Here is a 23,540-nt window from a genome sequence, read left to right as displayed (position 1 = left end):
GAGGTTACTACCTCAAGTCAGTATATATGAAAATTCAAAGACATGACCATTTTATTGCCAGGAGATTAATATATTATTACCAATATATTGCTATATTATTAGTAATTGGTTTTGCCTCATAGGCATATGTTTGTTTCCACATTATTATTCCATTTGGCATAACTTTCAATGTAATATTACTCAGTTATAACAAGTGTTGATAGAAGATCATTACTTGGCTTTTATATTATTAGATATTACTTTGATAATTAGGTAGTAATAACTTCTTATTTCCATATTATTACCTTGTTTGATTCGATAACTGCTATTACCACATTATTACCGAGCTGTAATAGAAAGTGCTTCCAAAATGTGTATTCAGTTATTTGCAATGAGAGTTACCACCTCACAGTTGTGAAGTTGCCTTAGCCACCTAGTCAAGTTTCAGTTTACATCCATGCCTGTCCAGATTAATTACATATGTCGCTGCCTTGAATTGAACAAAAGGTATTAAAATCTGTGTAAAGCTGTAGTAAGTGTGTTCTGAATTTGTCACAATACAGACAAAATGCACTAGACTCCATCCATCCATCCATCTTCTGTGGCACTGAAAGGCCGTGTTCACTGAAGTCACCTGTGACAACATCCTAAACAGATGGGACTAAGTAGGCGAAAGAAGTTGTTTTAGCTTTAACAGAACCATAAAGATGCACAGTATTTTCACAACATTCACCGAGCCAATCTATCCAACAATGTGCCTGGAAGGCTCAGTAATTCTAATGTTATACACTGAAGCAAAGCCACAAATGGATGGAAAAGAAGGCTCTAATTGGATTCTCATGCAGCCTCATTTCTGCTAAATGTGTGAGTAGGCAAATGCTTACATATAACGACTAAGTTGTATTATAAAACAGCAAATTAAATTCAAACAGGTTCCTGCCCTAAGCAAATTATACATGTGTAATTGTATAACCAGCTGGGTGAGCCCAGCTGACCTCTGCAAGACCTCCATGTTGCCATGCAGAACGACTCTGTTTTTTTTTTGTTTTGTTTTTTTTAACAAGAGAAATAATACATTCAGAACCAGCTGAAGCTTGTTTCTGTGTGTTTCAGAGGGAATGGAGGAGGGTCGAGGCATGAGAGTGAAAAATGTGTCTTGTCTTTTTTTATATCTTTCTTTCTATTTATTGCTAATAACTTATTGATCCACAAAGAACTGGAGCTCATTTACTAAAAGTATAAAAAGCTGGAAAAAGAATTCACACTTTTGTTCTTCTTGTAATAACAACTTTTAAAAGAGTCCACTAAATGTCTGGTGATATTATCATAATTAGGAGCAGCTGGTTAGGTTAATGACTGTGGTCAAAAACTGATGAGTCACCACTGACTTATAGAAATTGCAGAGCAGCTCAAGCTTCAATCTCAGCTATCAGGGACTTAAACCTCACCATTACCAACATAAGTAGCCGAATGGCATTCCTTTGCAGAGTGGCTGTGCCTACTTTGCATAATAGGGTGAGAAGTTCAGTGGTGTGAGCAGAGCTCAGTGTTCTGCTGCTGCTCCACCATGTTGCGTGGACCAGCTGAGGTTTTTTTAGAGACCTTATAAACTGCACCATTGATTTTTGTAAATAGAGCCCATGGTTGTTGGCTTTATGATTAATGGAAGTAATTTTGAAATGTCAGGAAGTTCAACTTTAGGATTTTCTTTTCTGCAGTTTCTCAGTCAAACCACTATAGTCAGAGTTCTCTTGACTGTATAATTGCTTGAAAAGTCAGGATGCTATGAAGTTGTCTATTTTAATGCAATATGAGTACCATCACCACAAAATGTACACTAAAGCCAAATCCAGAGACAGCAGACGGGCTGAAAGATAATTGGTATGGAAAAAATATGCATGGGTTTTAAAGCGGCCGTTTCTGCAGATGTACATTACTGTACAGTACAGCAAACTGTAAAGAAATGAGGGGTTGCTCATGACTTTGTACTGTACTGTAATCTTAACAGAGAATTCATAACTGGCTGAGGAAAGGGCTCCTTTCCATGAGTGTAGCCAGTTATGAAAATACTCTTTAAAACAAGAGGGAAATTCAAGGCTCTGGAAAAATCTTTCCATTTAGTAAACAGAAACCTGACGGGTTGTCATCCTGCCCTTCTGCCAACAAACAAGCTTCAGGGGCCGCTCTAAGGACCCTGGGCTTGCACTAAATGTTTTTGTTCTTATAAAAACAAAAGGAAAAAACTCAGAACTGACTCGGAAACTGCTGACAGACAGTACATAATAAAGGGTTTATTCAGAATTTCCACAATGATGGAAAAAAACTTTGATTTCTTGACTTTGCAGTCAGATGTGACTGCCGTCATCTCCGCAACTCTTGATGAGTCCTACATTGTCACTGTGTGTGTGCACGTGTGCGTGTGTGTGTGTGTGCATGTGTGTGTGTGTGTGTGTGTGTGTATGACTGCGCTCTGGAGAGAGGGGAAGGCAATATGAGTGTGAATTGTGCATCTCTGACATGTGGGTCGACGTGAAGCAGATTGGACTAAATGCTGCCGCTCATAACAATTCATATCAGCTGTCTTGTTTTCAGCTCACTTGAGACATCTAAATTCATGGAGTCTATTTCTCAACTATTTCAAGCGTGTTGTGGCACTGAAATGTCAAGTTAGAACATAAAGAGATATTTTACCAAATGTAATGTGCTGCATTACATACTCAGCTGGGAGAAAAAAAAACATTACCACTAAAATGTACTGTGGGCAAGGAAAAATGCTACGCTGGATATCACTCCATGATATGCTTAAGAAGGCATTTGAGACTGAATTAAGCTGCTTGAATATAGAGGGCTACAGTCATTTAAACGTGGTAATTTGGTCAGGTTTGTTTCATTAGATTTGGCGGTGAACCACCAAATTGGGTTTGGATAAAAAAGGTAACGAAAACAAAGAAAAATGCTTGAAATCCACTGCAACTGAGGGCAGTGTTTGTGCAATACAGTCAGACTATTACAAAGGAGAAAACTGTTTGACAGGTGGGTGGAAGAAAAGGAGGAAAAAAAAAAACTTCTGGAGCAAGAGAAGCACATGACCTCTCTGTTCTGCCATATCAGTGAGCTCACACCTCTGTGCTTTATGGAAATAGGGATTGACTAAGAGTCTAAGAGTCACCAAAAACAGGGAGTCTTCAGTAATGTCAAGCATGTATGGGCATGCAGGATCAATACAAAGTCCTGATCTCCAATTGGTGAAACATTGCTCCTCCTGGGTTACCCTCAGCCATGGATTTATCTGTGCTAAGGATGCTCTGCAGAACACGCGGCCCTGCACTTTGTTCTGACATCTTTACATTTACTCTTTGTTAGCATAACTGAATCTTTTCCTAACTTGATTAGGCGGGTCTCATTTTAACCTTGAGAGTGAGGCTTCTGTCATCTTAGGGTTAACGATCATCTCTGTCTAAACTGGAGAACATGTGCAATGCTGGACACGAGACATGCCTACCAGCTGCTGTTTCCGGATGGGAAATCCAAACAAAATGTAACCATAAACACACTCAGTGGTTTACTCGTGTACAATAGCCTCAAAATCAGAGTGGTTTCCAGCGCTGGCATTTTCCAGGGAACAAAGAAAGGTGACTCCAGTAAAGGAGAGAGGCCAGTAAAATATTTCCAGGCACTCTGTTCAGAAACATTTTAAAATCATATTACAACCATCACAACACTATAAAACCTGCTTTAATGCTTTGTCAGTAGATCATGCAGCACTGTAAGGCTCTAATTTGTGTTCCATGGTGACACTAAGAGCTCATGAGCAACTCATTATGAGCAACAATAGAACTGATCAAATGAATGAATAAAAGAAAATGAGGTGAATACACAGAAAGGGGTATTTCAATGTGGCTGCCACACGGTACAGAGTAGGATGCACGCTCACGACCACTTTAACAGCCTTTGACTGTCTGGTTTATCTGGGAGAATCTATGAGCTCACATTCTGACAGCCATATGTGTTACCATGGTTACCCAATGATTTGTATTAATATATGTATCACTTATGAAGGGGTTAAGAACACTTCCTGAGCAGTTTATAATCAGCAGAGGGGTGCAGCTATTGAATTTATGGTAATGCCACATTGCTGCTGTCATAAAATCGTGTTGATGGCCTCTTTGATATCAGATCAGAAACAAACCTCAGTAGGATAGGACCTTCACCCATTTACTGTAGACCATTCAGTTTTGTTTTCTGCTGCTTTTTAGTTGCGTTATGATTCATTCTTTTGCAAAGTTGAGGCAACAGAACTACAAACTCCATTCCAACAGAGTTTCCAACAGAGTGCAATGACTTGGAAGTCTTATAAACCCATGTTTTATCCACAACACAACACTGAAAACATATCAAATATTTAAACTGAGAATATGTACCATTTTAGGAAAAATATAAACTAATTGACTTTGATGGAAGTGACATGTCTCATAAAGTTGGGAAAGGGCATCAAAAGGCTGGAAAAGTAAGTGGCACTACAAAGAAACAGTTGGAGGAAACTTTTTGCACAAATTAGGTCAATAAGCAACAGGTCAGTAAAGTGATTGGGTATAAAAAGAGCATCTTAGTGAGGCAGCGCTTCTCAGATGGAAAGATTTTCACCAATCTGCAAAAAAAAAAAACTCTCGAAATTGCTACAAAATGTTCCTTAATATGAAAGTGTGAAGACTGAATATCTCATCATCTAGAGTACATATCGTCAAAAGATTCTGAGAATCTGAAGAAATCTCTGTGCACAAAGAACAAGGTTAAAAATCAGTATAGGGCAATTTTCTGTCATGGAAATCACTCTGAATGTGTTAATTATCTGTGAGCACAGTTCACCACGTCATCCACAAATGCAGGTTGAAGCTCTATCATGCAAAGTAGCCACATATGAACATGGTCCAGAAAGTCTCTGCCATCTCCTGGTCCAAAAATGGACAGAAGCAAAGTGGAAAACTGTTCTGGAGTCAGACGAATCGAAATTTAAATTCTTTTTGGGAATCATGGACACTGCATCCTCTGAATTAAAAGGGAGAGGAATCATCCAGCTTGTTATCAGCATTCAGTTCAAAAGCCTGCATCTCTGATGGTACGGGAGCACATCAGTGCCTATGGAATTGGCAGCTTGCACACCTGGAAAAGGGCCATCAATGCTGAAAGGTAGACACAGGTTTTAGAGCAATATATGCCATATGCCCCATCCAGATTTTTTTCTTTTTTTTTCAGGAATGACCTTGCATATTTTAGCAAGACAATGCTAAACCGCATACTGCCTCTATTACAACAGCATTACTTTGTAGTAGAAGAGCGCCTGCCTGCAGTCCAGACCTTTCTGAAAACATTTGAAGCATCATGAATTGAAAAACATGACAAAGAAGACCCTGGACTGTTGAGCAGCTAGAATCTTATATCAGACGAGAACAGGACATTCCTCTCCCAAAGGTCCAGCAGCTGCTCTCCTCAGTTCCCAGACATTTATGGACTGCTGTTAAAGATGCTTCACAGTGGTAAACATGACTAACTAGCTAATATTTTTTCCTTAAAATGGTACATTTTAAGCTGCATGTGGGCAGCTGACCTAAAGTCTCCTCTGAAACAGTCTCAGTCCCTTGTTTGATCCCCACCAAAACTGTGCTACTAAGCAGTCACCCCAGACTTCAAGCAAACAGGTTATCTGTGCATGGATACAAAGTGGCTGTACAGAATCAGCTCTCCATTTTCATTATAGGAAAAGCAGCATTTTCAGAAAGTACGCGAGGAGATAACATTGTTCGGCTCTCCTTCTTTAAATTGGCTCATTTGACGAAACTGAATTAGGTCTATTAATTGCATTCCAGTTCGTTTGATGAATGGCATAAATGATGACTTCACTTTAGAACTAAGTTCCACTGGCTCTCAATATTCCTCTCATAATCTCTCCCATCTACCAGCATTATAACAGAATTGAATTTTTATGTCAATGTGTCATTCTCAAGTTAATTTGATTGCTGAATATATTGGCATGGAAAAATTGGTTCATTTCCAAGGAAACCGGATAATTCTGCTTTAATTCAGTGTTTATTTCCCTTATTTTGATTTTCAGCGTAATACCCTGCAGTTTCAGCCTACATTTTTTTATACAAGTATGAATTCCTCTTGTCAGGTTCTCTACCTACTTTAAGTTTGTTGGCCTGTTTATTTTTTCACTGTATGAGGAAACATCGCTGGAAGAGGATGTTGGTGAGAAAACACGGTACTAAAACATGGAGTAAGGTACCTGGGGAATGGCAAACTGAAGGGAAAAAGATCCTGAAATCAGCTGAGGTCTGTTTAAATTCTGTTCACTCAGAGCACACATAATCCCAACAGGATGATCTGCTCCACATCCTGTATTGTGTACACAGTATTGTTTTTCTTTTCTGTGAATGACCAAAATTAGCTATAATTTTGCCCAGCATGGGCTGATTTTTTTTTCTTTTTTTTTTTTTTTGGTTAATGTTTGACTCCTGGCTGCCTACACAAATCCAAAAAGCGTTTTAAATTTGGAGCGCTGAAACAGCCCACTGATCAGAGTGTATTATATCCCTTTTAGATAAGGCAAGTAAAAATATTCTGCCGGAACAAAGGGCTGACCCATTTGTTTGATTTGAAAAGAAGCATTGGCAGTCGGAGTGAAAACGGAGCGATGAATCCCTCCTCTCCCTCCACCTGTTCACAATACATGTCACAGCAGATTATACGCCAGCAAATATTTAAACATCTCAATAGCATTTAACATCAATATTACACAGAAATGAAGTGTGACACTAGCAACGTTTCATTCCTTGAGTCAGTTTGCTCACTGTGCTGCAACAGCTGTGGATGCGGGCAAAATTTCATCCAAGTACGATCAAAAATTTGATAGATTTGCTTAATAAGGCTGGTTCTTCCTCCCCTACTCTCTGCAGACACTACACCCACTCCAGCAGTGTGCACATACACTTTATGTAAGAGATATATGTTTGTGTGTTTATATATTTATATGTGTGGGTCTGAAAAGTGAAGCACAGCAGAGTTGCTTTAACCTGGCATTCTTTCCCACGGCCAGCAGGAGGTTGCCGTCTATGAGGAAATGGCCCGACTTCATTCATGACCTCAGTAAACACTTTTTCAATGGGTTTATGATCTCAGTTGTTGGATTGAAGTCTTACTGAATCTAACATCATGTTCGTTTTGTAAATCAGACTTCCATTTGGATTAAAACAGATGTTAAATGAGATGATTCTTTAGCGCATGGAAAACTCATGATTGACACGTCTTGCCCCCCCCCCCCCCCCCCCCCCACATACACACACACACACTTGTGATGTCAGGTTTGACAAACAAAACGGTTAAAAATGCTCAAGCTGAGGCTTCAGAACAGGATTTCACAAACCAGCTGGTGACATCACAATGGCCGTGTCTTATACAGGATGAATGAGGGTGCCTTCAGTGTAAATGTGTTTATCAGTCCACTTTTTTGGTCCAGACTGTAAACGTCTCAGCAGCTACTGAATGATATTAATGCTCTCCAAAAGATCGTTCCTGCTGACTTTGGGATCCCCTTGTTTTGTTTCTGTTTTTTATGATGGGTTGCATTTAAACTGAATTAATATGCAGGTATGCCCCTCATAATGACTTATATTAACTCCAGATCCCCTAACCTTTTAGAAGTCACTTTTCACAGTTATTTAGTTTCTGACCAGTTCCCTGCAAAATATGTTTTATGGATTAAATTTGTAGGTTTTGAATTTCACTAGACTATTCTTTTTTAATTATCATTTTTAGAAATCTGTTGTTCGCTTTGATAACTGTCTTACTTATTTGATCTTTTATGGACTTATGGCTTTTATTATCTTTTTGTTTTAACCATTTCTAGCTATTGTTTTAGTTTTACATTACCTACTATAGAGTGTGCTGCAATCTCTGTGGTAGCTCTTGCTTTGTGCAGCACATTGTGCTCCCACCTGGAATGAAATGTGCTGTGTAAATAAAGTTTGACTTGCTTGTCAGGTAGCATGTTTTCGGACCTTAACCTCGCTTTGTGCTAATTAATTTTAGCGACACTTGGGCTGAGTTTTTTTTTTTTTTTTTCCACAGACTAGTTTAGGCTAAAAACCGCTTACATACATGCATTAAGCACATCAGTAGCAAAGGTGGTAAACATGGCAAACCTACCTGCTGGACATCAGCGCCTTCACTGTCAGTGTTCTGATATTTATATTACAGTGTAAGTGAAGAAGATGGCAGAGGTGTTGCATCATTTTCAGTTTGTGCAGACTGATACACCATTTTGTCCCATCAGACAGAGTGAGAACATACTTGGGATGTTGCAGCTACATGATGCAGAGGTTTTACTTTCTGGGAAAATAATATTTCTGAGGTGGACCTGAATGTTCCATCAAAATTCTTCTGAGCAGAAAGTGATAAAAGAAACTGTAGTGTCACTCTACAGAGAAGCGTGGACTCCACCAACTTACTAGGGCGAGCACTAATGTGCCGAGTCAACATTTCATCATTTCATTCTCTTTTAAATATCACTTTCAAATTCTTTTCAAGTGAATCAAAGTGACACAGTAGGCAGAACCACAGCGTCTCCGTCAAACTGTCTTAATAGCTCTAATTAAATGAATCATAATAAAATGAAGGGCTAAACACGCAGTAACTGCTTCAAGCTGAGCTGAAAAATTAACGTGGCTGCTGTGACCATAAAACGGCATAAAATGTTATGTCTAATATTTTCATGTTATATTATTCATTCTGTCTGCGGTGCCCGACTTTTCATAAAGTGCTAGATAAGCTGTCAAATCCTATTAAAGCAGAAGTGTCGCTGACTGAGTGAGCAGAAGCTTAAACTGAGGGAATCCAGGGCGTGTGATTGCTGATTGATAGATATGCCATGATAATAGGACACTCGATATGGGATTCAGATTTTTGAGAAGTTATTAGAAGTTTACTGATATGTGCAAATACTTTTTTTTTTTCTTTTGCGAGAGACATTGATCTGGACTCCTTGGGAATTCAAGTAGGTTTTTTTTTTTTTGTTCCTCAACTCTGACTCCGACTCCGACTCAGACTGAGGACTTAATGGAAAAATCCACCCTTGGATACACTTACACTGTTATGTATCATCAATCTGTGATGCATGGTAGATACCAGAAGCATAGATCTGATGTAAATTGTCTTTCGGGTACTGAACTTCCCTTAAATCGCCACATCTGCTTTGACTTCAGCGAGTGATTTCCTGCATTTCCCTAAATACCTTTCGACAAGCGCCAGGGAGTTGAGGGTCAGGTTGCTTGATTCAGCTGCAGAGGGTAGGTGGAGAGGGAAAAAAATAATAATAACAAAAAAAAAAAAAAAAAAAAAAAAAAAAGACCTGACATGTCATGAGGCTGCATTGCATTGTGGTCTATTGAGGCTGCTGTCAACTGGAGAAATTGGTTTCTCTGCTTCTTCTAAAATGCATTTCTCTTTTATGATAGATTGTTGAATGCCTGTGTAAAATTGTGGGCCAATCTTTCACAGTGTCTGACAACAAAACTAGATGTACCCCCCTGGAGTTATAGCAATGTGGAAACGTTGAAACACATCAAAGAGTTCAAACAAAATGAGTCCAGAAAAGAAAAGTACATTCCTCAATAGCAGAGCATTACATCTACTTTAAGAAGTAATTCCTTTAAGGCGTTTGTATTAATTGCTCAGATAAGACTGGCCTTGCAGGAAAAATGACTGTCCTCTGATGAAACACAGGAACACAACTCCAGCAGAGGCCCCAAATCAACTTCACACAACGATGACAACTGTTACCAGGCGCAGGTATCACGAGTGGTTTACAGTGAGAGCAAACGTGCTAACGGTGTGACAGAGAGGAATGTAAAGAGGTTTGCTGGGTCGTGAAGCATGTCAGCAGCTAGTGGATGGGATCGTTTCCAGACATACCCTTTTAGAAAAATCCTGACAAATCCTGATAACAATGGAAAAACTAAATGCTAGCTAAATTACTGAAATGCTTTATCTGTAATTTAGTTTTGCTTATAAAAACTGGCAGCTAACATGCTAAACTAAGATGGTAAACATAGTAAACACTCCAACACATAGACTCAAATTGACTAAGCAATCAATATTGACTGAAGCAGTTAATGTTACACTCCATAATAAAACCAGCTAGCTGAATTGTGTTGAAAATTCAGGTGAAATTGCCCGTGCCAGAACAAAAAGACTCGACTGGAGTGCCTGGTTAATTAATTCTTCAGCTGAGGAAATGTTTTTGAGAAATGCACTCATTCGCCTTCTTTACAAGATGCATTTGCTATGCTTGTACCGAATAAGAATCAACAGGCACCAGCCAGTTAGCGCTCCTTAGAATAAAAGAATAACTGCACAGTGTGGATAAACGGAGCCTTCCTGGTACCGTCTAATCCTGAGTTGTGCCATTTTATTCAGCATCATGATAGCACAGTAAAGGTGACCTTTGATCTTGTGGATACAAAATCTTTTTTTTTTTTTTTTTATCTGGTTAGATATTGCTTTTACAATCTTGCAGACATAAACATGTTTTGTTGGGTCAAACTGACCTTTTACCGCCCAATTCTAAACAGTTCACCCTCCAGTCCAAGAGAACATTTGCTCCAAATTCAAAGAAACCCTCAAGGTGTTCAAGAGAATGAGACAGACGGATGAGACACACATCCAATGCCTCAGCTGTAGCCAGCAAGGAAGCATAAAAAAAATAAAACACCACATCGCAATCAGTGACACAAGGACACAGCTCTGGCTTTATCCGTGGGGTACAGCGAAGTACAAAAAAACAAAGGAACTGACAAATTGTGCTGTTGTGTTAGCAGGACTGGAGTTCAGAAAACACTTAGCTCAGAAGACAGTTACATGTAATGCACTTTGTTATTTTATTTAAGGGATTTGTTTTTTGGGTCGGTAAAGTAGCAGCACAAGGGCTTACGAGATACTGTATCTAGGGAAAACACACACACACACAGACGCAGTGGGCTGTGTATAAAAACCTGTCACTCCAAGGAAGGGTGAAGCAGTACCTACTATGTAAGCAGGAATTTTGCACAGCTCCCTCTGATTTATCAGAGGATAAACAAAAATTAATAACAGCATGAGCATTTAAAAAGAAAAGTACATTAAATTGACGTAAAAGGTACGGTCTTAGGGAGCATAAGCAGGAGCCTGCTTCCTCCTCCGCCACCCACCAACACTTCACACAGACTGATCTTTCACCTCTCGCCCGCCCTGCAGGTTTTGCTGTTGAAGAATTTTAATCAGAATTGCAATAATGCTTTTTTTTTTTCTTTCCAGAGAAGAGAGAAAATATATTAGAAATGATGTTGAGATTTAGTAATATTTTTTTCAACCAATTACTCTTGTATATATTTTGGGCTCCCTTTTGCCTTCTCGAAAGCAGAGGAGGAGCGAGATTCTCTGCCTCCACGGGCGAGCCTCCTCTGATCAAAACACGCTTCTAATTAATCACCACTGAATGAAGAAAATGGCCTTGAACAAAAAAAAAAAAAAAAAAAACGCAGTAGAGAAGTTTAATATCACATTACATATTCATCATGGTTTGTGTGTGGCTCCAGGAGGGGAGGACCACTGGAGATTGTGTGATGGGAAGAGATGAATTAGTCTGACTTATCTCTGTGGTCTTTTCATTTGCTTCCAAATTATTTTTTGGGGAAAAAAAAAAAAAAGGCGGCTTCTAATTCCATTTCCAAACTTCCCATTCTCTGTTTCATTGCAGCGTACAGCACAGCCATGCCGAAGTGGTACTGAATCAACAGATTTGCTTACAACAGACATTTGATCTTGAGGTTAAATGAAGGACTAGGTTATCGTGTAATATCAAGTGCGCATCAGAATTAATGATGTTGCCAATCAGCGCTGACCTCAATTAAAAATGAAGGTGTGAAGGTCAACAAAATGACTTTCATTTGGTTTTCCTCACCAGCACCGTGCAGGCTCGGTGATCTCCCACTTCTCTGGCTTTGAGCTTTTGCGAGACTCTTTAATGATTAGCCAGAGACACAAACAGCAGTTCATCGCATGTGTTCTGTAAATAAGTACATCTAACCCAGAGTGAAATTCAATATTGTCTGTGTTGGAGCGTGGAGGAGGAACATCATATTTTCCGCCTGTGCCAGATTAAGCTATTAGCTGGCTGAGACATGTGCTATTAGCACATCATAATGAGAGTAATAAAATCGCAAAAACATCAATTGGATGAAAGACGAGATGCTAAGATTAATTACGAAACAACACAACTGTCATATTCATTTTAACAGTCCATGTTAGATTACAAGCTATTATTGCACAGATCTCATGTTGCCTCTGCTTGCTGCTAAGTATTCTATTTTTTTTTTTTTAATGTATTCCACCTCCTCACCCCAGCAGACATCACACCTCCAAGAGGAACATCTGTCTAAAGTCTGAATCATACATATCGCAGAGTATGTTTATTTGGAGAGCTCACCCCCCACACACACACAGCAGCCTTAGAGGTGCTTTACTAAAGATAAGTCTGAGGTCTGATTATGTGCATTTTTACTAATGAATCCCACTGCAACGTTTTAACTCGGCTTGAAATCACAACCTTGGCTGGAACGAGGTGGGCTACACTGCATCTATTCAGCTATGTGTGTTTCAGATTTAATTTTATACAGGCATATTTGAGATATGAAGTCGCTAAGTACATGCTGAATGAGGGAAGTTTACAGCTGACAGTGAAACAAGAACTGGTTCATTTAAGCAATGCTTTTAACATCTTAGGCAGATATTTGTTTTGTTGATGGCTTAGTTTTGCGTCAACACTGAGAAGTATTTGTTGGGACTGCCAGTTTGTCAAGCAACCAAAGTTCAGATAAAATAGTCTGGTATATTTTAGTGAAAGAAAAATTAGAAATCTTTTTTGTTTGTTTGCTTCATTTAAAAATATTTGGCACCTTCTCGCCCTTACTATAATGATCACAGAGTATTTACACATCTGTGTGTACCCCATCTCCTCCTTAACGGGTGGGCCAATCTGAACAAAAATTTGCACGAACATCGTTATTATTAACATCCATCCATCCATCCATATGGATGGATTTTGTATATGTCATGTTCATTTTATCATCCCCCTGCAAATGCGATGTTCTCCATTTGTGATTGTTTCATGTATCACGCTCAATGTACAATAACCAAAATTTGCATCCGCAGCAGAATTTTGTTCCACTCACCACTAAATACGTAATGAAGAATTTAAAAAAGCACCAAAAGCCTGACAAAAACCACCCGTAGGACGGGTTTTTGTTAGTAAAGGTTCATTCTTGTATAGGAATTTTCAAGAACCGCATGCTTTTGTATTTTACTGGTGTCCTGCAGTGTAATGTAAGTACTGTAATTGCATTACGTTTTTCTGTAATGCAGTAGCATTGAAGCCTCCATTCCCACCTGTACATGTTTCTACAGCAGAATGGTAGTTGTGATCTCTCTGAGCTGGTTTTCAACTTTGCTTTGTCGTTGCCGGCTTTGCTTTTATACTGAGACTGTAAAAGAAAGGTGGTGTGTATGTCTTCATTAGGATAGGGATTTGTGTCAGTGTGTGGGACTATAGCCTAAGGGTTATATTGTTAACTGGTGATTATGTGGCAGCGTATTTCAGGCTGTGTTATGCAGTAATGCGACAGTAATGTAATGAGTAGTGTAAAAAATTACTTGTAATGCATCACTTTTTAATGGAAAAAAAGAGTTAAAAGGAAAAAAAGTAACAAGTAATGAGCAATGCGAGTACTTTTTTCAGGTAACAACCCCAACAGAGGTGTTCAGTTCCAGCATGTTTTTAGGAGAATATTAAATGTAAATCAAAACAAAGATTAAAAGCCACTGCACCCTTTTTCATCCTGAGCTCATGCATACTGTCACAACAGCCTGCAACAATAAAGTAGGGCTGCCTGCATGCCTGAAAGGGTAGAACCAGGACAGAGAAAGTCTGCATCTGCTTACTAACCCTTTGCTTTAAGCACAGCATAACTACAGGTGACTCAGATCTGAACTCTGAAATGGAAAATTGAATGTGTGTGCATCTGGAACATCAATATTCTTAAGTCCCCTCATATCAACCATCCTTTAAACGCCAAAACATTTAAATTCTGCTGTGCTTTAGTGCAATTTATTTGGCTTATTGTTAACAGCGAAAATATAAATTTGAATGCAAATAAACATTTTCAGAATTATATTCCCACTGGGGGTAAACATATAAATCTGTATATTTATACAATATGAAAAATGCCTCAAATCTGCGTAATATTCTTGATCATACACAAAAATCTTTTTCTTTCTTTTTTTTAACGTCACCGTCGGCCTCTGAAAAATGATGTTGTATAATAGCATTTACAGCCAATTCACTTAATAGTCTGTTTCTTCCCACAGTTTGCTGCAGTTGAGTTTTAATGGAGTTGACTGGAGCCCATTTTTCACAAAATCATCAGGTATGATAAAAGCGAAGTAGTGTACTTCTGTGTGTCCACGGATCATTGCCACCCAGTGTTGCGGGTACAGTAATTTTCAATTCTACCAAACAAGAAGACAACTGAGCAAAATAAGAATTAATGGCATAAATATCCTTTTTTTTTTTTTTTTTTTTTTTAGGGAAAAGCGAAAAACAAAAGACATTTTATTTGTTGCACTGTATGTGTGTTATTTTTTTCACAGCAGCATGTTGTGTTGTATTGCAATTATTGTGTGGGGAGTTGACTTCAGTGAGTGCCCAGCATTAAGTTTCTTGATCCTTTGGCATTACTATTATGTATGCATTGATTACTCATTAAATGTGGTCTGATCTTCATCTAAGTCACAATTATAAACAAACACAATCTGACTAAAGTAATAAGACACAAAATCAAAGTCTTTAAGGAACACATTCGGGAATAATAGGTTGGAAGCATTAAGTGACCTCTGTGTCAATGACTTCTCCAGTTCCATTTAAGGAGATTGGAAGTGTGGTTTGTGGAGGCGCTTACTCTAAAAAAAAAAAAAAGCCCATATTCAGATTGCTTACTGACAAAATCTGCTCTTCTCGAGAAAGACAGGTTGGTGTGATCCATTCCTTGATCACAACAACTTTCACATGAGCTTAGAAGAAGTATTTTAAAGATGCATGTGGTTACAAAAGCAATTCTAAAGACCTGGGTGGTCATCAATCCACAGACAGACAAATTGTCCAGATAATGGAGGAAAGTCAGGATTTTTTGGCTCTCACTTAAGGGTCCTCTCTCCTCTGCTCTTCTCCCTGTATACCAAATGCTGCACCTCTGACCACCAGTCTGTCAAGCTTATTAAGTTTGCAGACGACATGACTCTCATCGGACTCATCTCAGACGGGGACGAGTCGGCCTACAGGATGGAGGTCAAACGTCTGGTGTCCTGGTGCAGCCACAACAACCTGGTACTGAACGCCCAGAAGACAGTGGAGATTATAGTGGACTTTAGGAAGCACACAGCCCCTCTACCCTCCATCATCCTGACTGACACCCCCATCACCACAGTGGACTCTTTTCGCTTCCTGGGAACTACCATCACCCAGGACCTCAAGTGGGAGCCCACCATCACCTCTGTCGTCAAAAAGGCCCAGCAGAGGATGTACTTCCTGCAGCAGTTGAAGAAATTCAACTTGCCAGCAAGGACCATGGTGCAGTTCTATACTGCCATCATTGAGTCCATCCTCACCTCCTCCATCACTGTGTGGTACGCTGGAGCCACCACTAGGGACAAACAGAGACTACAGCGCGTTGTGCACTCTGCTGAGAAGGTGATTGGCTGTAACCTCCCATCTCTCCAGGACCTGTACACCTCCAGGACACTGGGGCGTGCAGGTCGGATCACAGCCGACCACTCTCACCCTGGGCACAGACTTTTTGACCCTCTCCCCTCAGGCAGGAGGCTACGGTCCATACGGACCAGAACCTCCCGCCATAAGAACAGTTTCTTCCCCTCTGCTGTTGGACTCATGAACAATTACCCTAAGACTGCTACCACCACCCTCCACAAACGCTGATGACCCTATGTCTATGCACCTGTCTGATTGCACTGATGTACATATTAGTGGAATATAGTTTACATTCTTTTATCTTTTAATTAGTCTCTGCACTGTATATTTTGTAAGCTCTAATATCTCTGTATATTTGCAATTTGTATACTTGTATATTGTCTTATAGTTTTTATACTTATTTGTTTTTTTTTTTCTGTAAGCACGAAGTACCGCAGCAATTTCCTAATGCTGTGAACCTGTTCACCCATATGGCAATAAAAACCTTCTGATTCTGATTCTGATTCTGATTCTGATTCTGCAGAATTGTTTACAAGTGGCGAGGTCTTTATTTATGTGTCCACTATAGGAAAAACACTGAATAAGAATGAAAGATGCAACAACAACAACAACAACAACAACAAAAAAAAAGTTGTAGCACATCTAATTGGTTACACAACACCTCGGGAAGGTGAAGGGAGCATCATGGTTTGGGGTCCCTCAATCACTGAGGGAACAATGAAATCAGAAGAATATCAGTGCTCACTTTAAAACTGCTGAGAGGCATGACTTGAATAGGGCCGTATAATTAAGATGTCACAGTAATACTGATGAACTGAAACAGGTTTGAAGGTGGAATCACACCGAGTCCTTCTCATAAGCAGCAACCACAAATGTCTGGTGGAGGTTGCTGCTGCTAAAACAACTTCTGTGAGGTCACTTTTTTCAGCCAGCACTGGAGATGATTTTTCAGCGTGTTCAATAAAGACAAGAAAAGTGTTGCAGTCACATTAGCTTAGCAGTTACATTTTTCTTGTCTGTAACTGTGACTTGGATGAAGACGGGACCATATTTCATGACTAATCAATGCAGGAATCCAAACGATTTCTTGCACCTGTAATTTGCTAAGTGATGTGTTAAAAAAATGACATCCCTTTTTACAGGTCCATTTTACTGATGTGTCTAGCCTTTATTTGGAAACAAATACAGAAAACTGTCAAAACTCTCTTCACTTGACGACAGCCTGCCTTCTGTGCATTTACGCAGAGATGAAGTGCAAGCTGCCATCTTGGCAAGTGGAGCCAGTGTATGTTGATCATCCATCATGCTTGATTCTTATTTCTGACATTTTGAAGGCTGGGCTCATATTATAGCGCCTGCAAATTAAACAAATGTTTGCTGAACAAAACGCGCCCCCAGATACAGGGCTCGTCCCAGGAAAACACTGATTAGGTCCATAGGAGCCATTAGCTTTTAATATAACCAGGAGGGGGACACGCTGACTGCTAAATGTGAAAAAAATAAAAGAACAACTTCATGCATGAATGAGGCTTGTGCTGGCCTAGAACACGTCAGAATGTTGACAACACCCTGCCAGCTGGAAAATTAGTTGATTTTTAAAAGTAATTATTTAGCCTCGTCTCTTAGAAAACAATTGTGTCAGTCAGTTGCACAGGCAGTGACACGTCTTTCTTTCTCCTCACTTCATTTGCTTTTTTCACAGGCCACCTTAATTATCTGTGAACAGGATCTCCTCACCTTATTAATGCTTGCAGATTCCACCCTAGTACAAGAATCGCCTTTTGGCTGAGACGGTGGGATTTTCACCGTAATATTTTCTGAAATAACTTTGCAGGGGATTATCTGTGGGTGGACAGCTACCGCTGCAGCTGCTCTATGAGCACAGAAGTGGATGGCATACAAGGAAGAGAGGATTTTTATTTTATTATTATTATTTTAAATAATGTGCCACAGAAAGACCATGGAATCACACAGTTCAAAGCGTTCATCAGAATTCACAGTCTGCGAGTTCAGGTCACAGCGTCAAAGCCAACCTGCTGAGCTGTGCTGGAGTAAATCTATAGAAACAAATTAACTCCACGTCTGTTGGTCTGGGCATGTGCAGAAGATAACAGGCTTCAATTACAAAGCTCTTTCTCCTAATTGAAAATGCAGCTAATAGCTTAAGTGCTTGGTATCTGGAATAGCTAAAATAATGTGCAGGGGAGTGCAGTGGATTCTGGGGTTTACAATACGCTCCTGAGCGAAGGTTTGAGCCCTTGGGCAGCCGTTTACAGCATCTCTCCTGCCTTCATCTGTTTGACACTTTGCGCTCTGTGCAAAGTGAAAAAACTTCTCATCTGTCAGAAGACACTTTGCCTGTAATGTGATGCAAATAGCACAAGACACTGTTGATGAACATCATGGGCTTTTTCTATTAAAAAAAAAAAAAAAAAAAAGCTAACACGCATGATGCTCTAGCGGGCTCATTTGTGTAAATGCACCACTCTAACTTAAACAAGCACAAGAAACCTGCAGGTGGTTTCACACATGTCCGGCTCTAGCATGTGTTCTTATATTGCATAGCAGTGTTTGGCATGAAATGTATAGTAACACACACAGAGTGCGGGGGGAAAAAAATCCCATTACATTTTTAACAACTCAAGCCGCTCCCTTGAGCTGTAGAGGGCAAGGAATAACAAAGCTGAGGGAAGTCTCGGCTCCTTACCTCTGATGGGCTATTAGTTATTCCAGCTAGCAGAAGCCCCATTAGGTCTGCCATTTAATGCTCCCACGCCACATTCGCACATGAAAGCTACAAGATTGATAAGCCGACCATCTCACCTCCAGCTTCCCTTGCGTTTGAGAAATGCTCTGCCACAGATAATCTGACAAAGAGCTGATTTAGCTACCCGCGCACCTTGTACCAAGTGACATTTCTGAAAACAATGACACATATTTGTGCAGGCCTTTACAGTGACTTCAGTAAAGGGCACAGCAAGAACCTAACTGGTGCTGCAGTCCACCGACGTAAAACATATGAACTGCTTTATGCAATGCATGTGGAATGTAGAAAACGAGCTATGCGGCGGCGAGATAAAACTTCGTCTCTGAGCTGCGCTGACAGAGACAACGGAGAAGAAAGATGTCTCCTGTACTCCACAGCATGTCTGCTTAGTCTGACAAAAAGGTGCCTGCAAAGATTCCAGCAACACTACATCTTTCCCAGCACAACATGTTCTGTTAATCACACTTAACCACAGTGCCAAATGAAAAAAAAACAAAACAAAAAAAAGCTGCTGGACAAAAGGAGACAGCACATTAGGAGGAAAAAACAACAACAAGAATATGCAGACAAAAAAAAAAAAGTGCCTAATTAAACATGAGCAAATTGATTAGCCTTTCTGTCTCAAGCCCTTACTGCCATGCAGGGAAGGGTCTGGTTTTAGCATGAGAATTTTAAAGCGAATTCCATCAGTAAAAGTTTCACTAGAGTAAACAAACAGTTACTTTATATTGCTGAGATTAAACAAAAGTAGCATAATGCAGTTCCCTCCTGCAGTGTTACACAAAAGCCAGGGAAAAATTGAAGCCCAAATGCATAATTTATCTTTTATTTGGCTGCAGGCCTTTATAGTGTTCCCCAGCCTGCGGTGACTGTTTGAACTTTGTAAGTTAAACTAATGAGGAAAAACCTAAGCACACAATTGCTACCGGCAGGAAAAGAGAATGAGATATGCAATCAGCTGGAGTGATTGTAAATATTTACATATTTCATACTGTACAGTTGCAAACAAACATCAAGACACATGATTTGTGTATTTGCTGCTACAGCTGTGGCAGCAAGCACACAGGATAGGAGAGGACCATCTGCACAGTGACTTGATCCAATTCATTTATACCATTTCATTCAGGACTGCAAGCCATTTTGGATAAATAAAAGGACTGACTGATAATACACAGATTCATCAATGAAATGCTTCATGTCAGGAATGAAAGATGGACCCACTTTGCATGTAATGCATCTTACTGTAAGTTACCCATGAAGAGGAGCTGCTACTGCATTTTCAGCTAATGGGTATCATATTTTAGCAATAATATTGCATGACTCAAAACAACAGCTGGGTAATCGAATGGAACTGAACAAACCCAGCATATTGCAAAACAAGTCACCATGCACTGCCCTTTGCTTCCTTATCCCACAACAGACAGAAGCAGAGGAGAAAAAAAAAATGTTTTTTTTTTCACCCTGCAGATCATTAGAAAATTTACCTCTTATGCCTCGCAGTGGAAATGGATTTTTGGAGGGCAACGGTCATACCTCACATTCCCTGGAGCCTGAGATGGTGTATGTGTAAGGTCCTGTCCCATTAACCAGCACATCCATAGTCTCTGAGTGTGAAGGCTTGTAGTCCACATAGTACTCTTGGAGTGGTGAATTAAAGGAGCGCTCAGTCTCCCGTGCCTTTTTCTGGCGCTTCTTAACCGCTGAGCGCTGCTGAAGCTGTTTGATGCTGCTGGGATAGCGCTTCCACGAGACATAGATAACCAGCAGAATTATAGCCACAGATAAGAAGAGGGCCACGCTACCAGCTATGATCTTGTGGAAGGAGACATATTCAGTGTCTGGCAATGGGATGGTGGGGGAGGCCTCCGAAGGAGCTGGAGAGGCTGTCCTGTTCCAGGTTAGCTTTTTATCCACCGCAGACTGCGTGGGGAGAGGCTGCAGCTCAGGCTGAAAAGCAGTTGTGAGGGGCAATGTCGTTGAGGGGATAGGGGTCGGCGTTGCAGTGCAGATGTTATAAGTCTCCACCACATCTGTTACTTTCTCTCCTTGTGCCTCCTTAGGGCTGGTACATATCATTGTAAACTCCTTGTTACCCTTAAAGGTTTTGAGCCAGGATACCAAAGGGCAAATGTTGGGGTTACAGTACCACAAATTACCGGCCAAACTGATGGTCGTGAGGGAGATCCAAGCCTCCACTGTCTGCTGAGAGATATTGGTGAGCTTGTTGGAGTCTAGGTTAAGAGTCTGAAGGTTGGGCAGGCATTGAAATGTGCTCGGGTCCAACACTTGGAGCTCATTTCCTGAGAGGTCCAACTTTTGCAAGGAAGTCCACATCCACGGCAAGCCCTGCGTTAGGATTTTGATGCGGTTCCACTGCAGGTAGAGAGCCCTCAGGTTAGTCAGGCGAGGGAAATGAGCGAAATTTATCTTAGAAAACTGGTTGTGCTCCAAATGGAGCTCGATCAGCTTCAGTAGTCCTGCAAAGGCATTACGTGTGAGGCTCCTCAACCTGTTGTAGCCAATATCAAGAAACTCCAGGTTGCGACAGTCAAGGAAAACACGCATTGGGACTGTTTTTAGGGAGTTTGACCTCAAGTGTAAACTGAGTAGTTTCCGTAAACCCCAGAACTGATTAGGCTTGAGAACCTGCAGTTTGTTGTAGGAAAGGTCAAGATTACGTAAATTTGGGACATCATGGAAAGTGTTGTTTTTTAGCTGTGTGATCTTATTGGAGCTGAGAATCAGTTCTTTGAGCCTCCTTATCCCGTGGAAAGCCTGGCCATCCACAGCATTGATGTAGTTGTGGTCGAGATAGAGCCAAACTAGTTGACTCAGGCCTGCAAACTGATGGGCTCTAAGGCTCACCAGGCTGTTGTAACGCAGAGACAGGCCCTGTGTGCCGACAGACACATTGTTTGGCACGTCACGGAAGGCATTGGACTCGCAGTATATTATTTTCCCATCACATCTACAGCTCTGGGGGCAGGGACGCTCACGGATGCCGCTCGGAACAGCAAGCAGCCAGGAGGGTACCACCACTGTGAACACAAGCCATCTGAAAAGCACAAAAACTCCTGCAGACACACAGGAAAGTGAGAGATTTAAGAGGACAAAACATGTATCACCAATGTGCCCACAGACGAGTAGAGAGGAACACATGGATTAAAATGGAAAGCACAATTTTTTTTTTTTTTTGCATCAAGTAACTAAATATTACTACTATGTTCTGAGACATTTACTAACTGAGGGGGTAATTTGCTGCCTACTTAATTTGCAGTGGAGCGTTCGTGGCACACCTACACACACACACAAACACACACACACACACACACACACTTATTATCCAGCCAAAGTCATGCTCTTGGAAAGGTGATTGATAACCACATGCATGATGCATAATGTGACAAATAGTTGTTGAGAGAAAAGCCGCCTTTCGGATTCCCCTGCCTGCAGTCATCAGTCATAAACCGCAGGGGGCACAGACACCAGCAACATCAGCTCTAAGTGAATCGTAGTTAGGCAAACGACAAAAGACTGCGCAGGAATGAATGCTTTAAGTACCATGCGGAACAGTGTAGGCTATACATACCCATATTTGCGCGGTGTCTGCTCTTCCTCATATTCAGGGCTTCCTGTGGCATGCGTCTCCGGTCCACATGTTAGACGCACTCGGCGTTTTGCCCAAATAGTTGGACACTTAACCAGGACGCCTGTCTGCGCGGATAAAACAGGCACTGTGCGTCGTAGCCGGATCCGCTCTGCTCGCAATCGCACACCTGTCGGAGATGAGAGCGGCTCCAAAAGGTGTGCATCAGCCTCTGTCTGTAGTTTGCCACATTACCGCACAACATCAGCTCGATAACGCATATTTCTAAAAGCCCTCGGATGGACGCGCTCAAGCTCGGAGCCTCATGGGAATGACAGTTTAGCTCCTGTTGTGGGAGGCTATAAAGCACCGTCTAAACACCGAGTCGCCAATTGTTGAATCTAGGTTAAGTAGCAGAAAAAAAAAAAAAAAAAAAACACTGGAAAGCGACCAAGTGAAGAAATCTGAGAGGGATAAACTGTGGTCCAAAGCCGATAAGTTGGTTAGATCCTGCTTCAGGCGTGGACAGCGGAGAGAAAAGGCGCAGGCTGCTGTGGATTAGACCTGTTAACCGTGGCATTAAAAATAAATCAATTGTACAGCAACAGGAATGATGTTGGTGTTAGATTATACGGAGCTCACTGCTCGGTTTCAGGACTTGAGATGCCCTCTTCTGGTCGCTGAGTGGCACTCCGCAGCCAAAACCAAAGTAGACTTCATTGTTATCACGAACGCAGCCTGCATATCAATTAAAGCCGAGGAAGTGGAACCCTGTTAGCTTTGCGTGTAGATATTTGTGAAGGCGTGCTGCCTCTGAAAACAAATGTGACATCTTTAGATGCAGCTCAAGCGAGGCGCTCATTAGAGTTAAATCCCCCCAAATTTAAGATTATAATGAGCTGAGAAATGTTATGTAACTTTAATGCCCTGATTTTTTTTTTTTTTTTTTGGCACATATGAATTCTTAAGAGTCACAAGCGGAGGCAGTCATTATACAGCACAGTCCTGTTTAATATTCCATTATCTATTGCTTGAATATTATTACTATTTAAGAACCATTTTTGCTTCTGGAGGTAGTTAATTTGTGCCTTTATGCTACTTAGTTTTGTCTGTAAGAATGCACATATTTTGAGGTTCACCACATGTGGTTTTACAAGAAGATGATTAAAAGCTCCAGTCTTTTCCCTCAGAGAGGAGCAGGAGAGGTTCCGGGATAAATATTCGAGGAAAATACAAGAACCTCAAAAGTAAACTTAATTATTTTGGTGAAGTACGCGCACAGATTGTTTCCCTGGCTGGTAATTAAGTGGAATTATGCAGTGAGTTTTACTCTGTCTGAGCCTCTATCGAAGGATCTA

The 23,540-nt window shown here is 40.6% G+C and overlaps 1 protein-coding gene across 1 annotated transcript in view; it reads right to left on the bottom strand.

The window, feature by feature from the left end:
• LOC115785954 (leucine-rich repeat transmembrane neuronal protein 4) overlaps positions 1–22,399 on the bottom strand; it is a 52,192-nt gene extending 29,793 nt beyond the window's left edge. Inside the window, exons 1-2 of the mRNA XM_030737906.1 lie at positions 22,186–22,399; positions 20,081–21,670 (exon numbers count right to left, since the gene is read on the bottom strand). Coding sequence (XP_030593766.1) covers positions 20,124–21,670; positions 22,186–22,237 — 1,599 coding nt within the window. The 5' untranslated portion in view covers positions 22,238–22,399 and the 3' untranslated portion in view covers positions 20,081–20,123. The remainder of the gene's footprint in view (positions 1–20,080; positions 21,671–22,185) is intronic.
• Positions 22,400–23,540: the final 1,141 nt, after the last annotated feature.

This window comes from Archocentrus centrarchus, chromosome 9 (assembly GCF_007364275.1).
Source record: "Archocentrus centrarchus isolate MPI-CPG fArcCen1 chromosome 9, fArcCen1, whole genome shotgun sequence".
Taxonomy (NCBI): domain Eukaryota; kingdom Metazoa; phylum Chordata; class Actinopteri; order Cichliformes; family Cichlidae; genus Archocentrus; species Archocentrus centrarchus.
The sequence above is the reverse complement of the archived record's forward strand: the minus strand, read 5'-3'. Positions and strand labels throughout refer to the sequence as shown.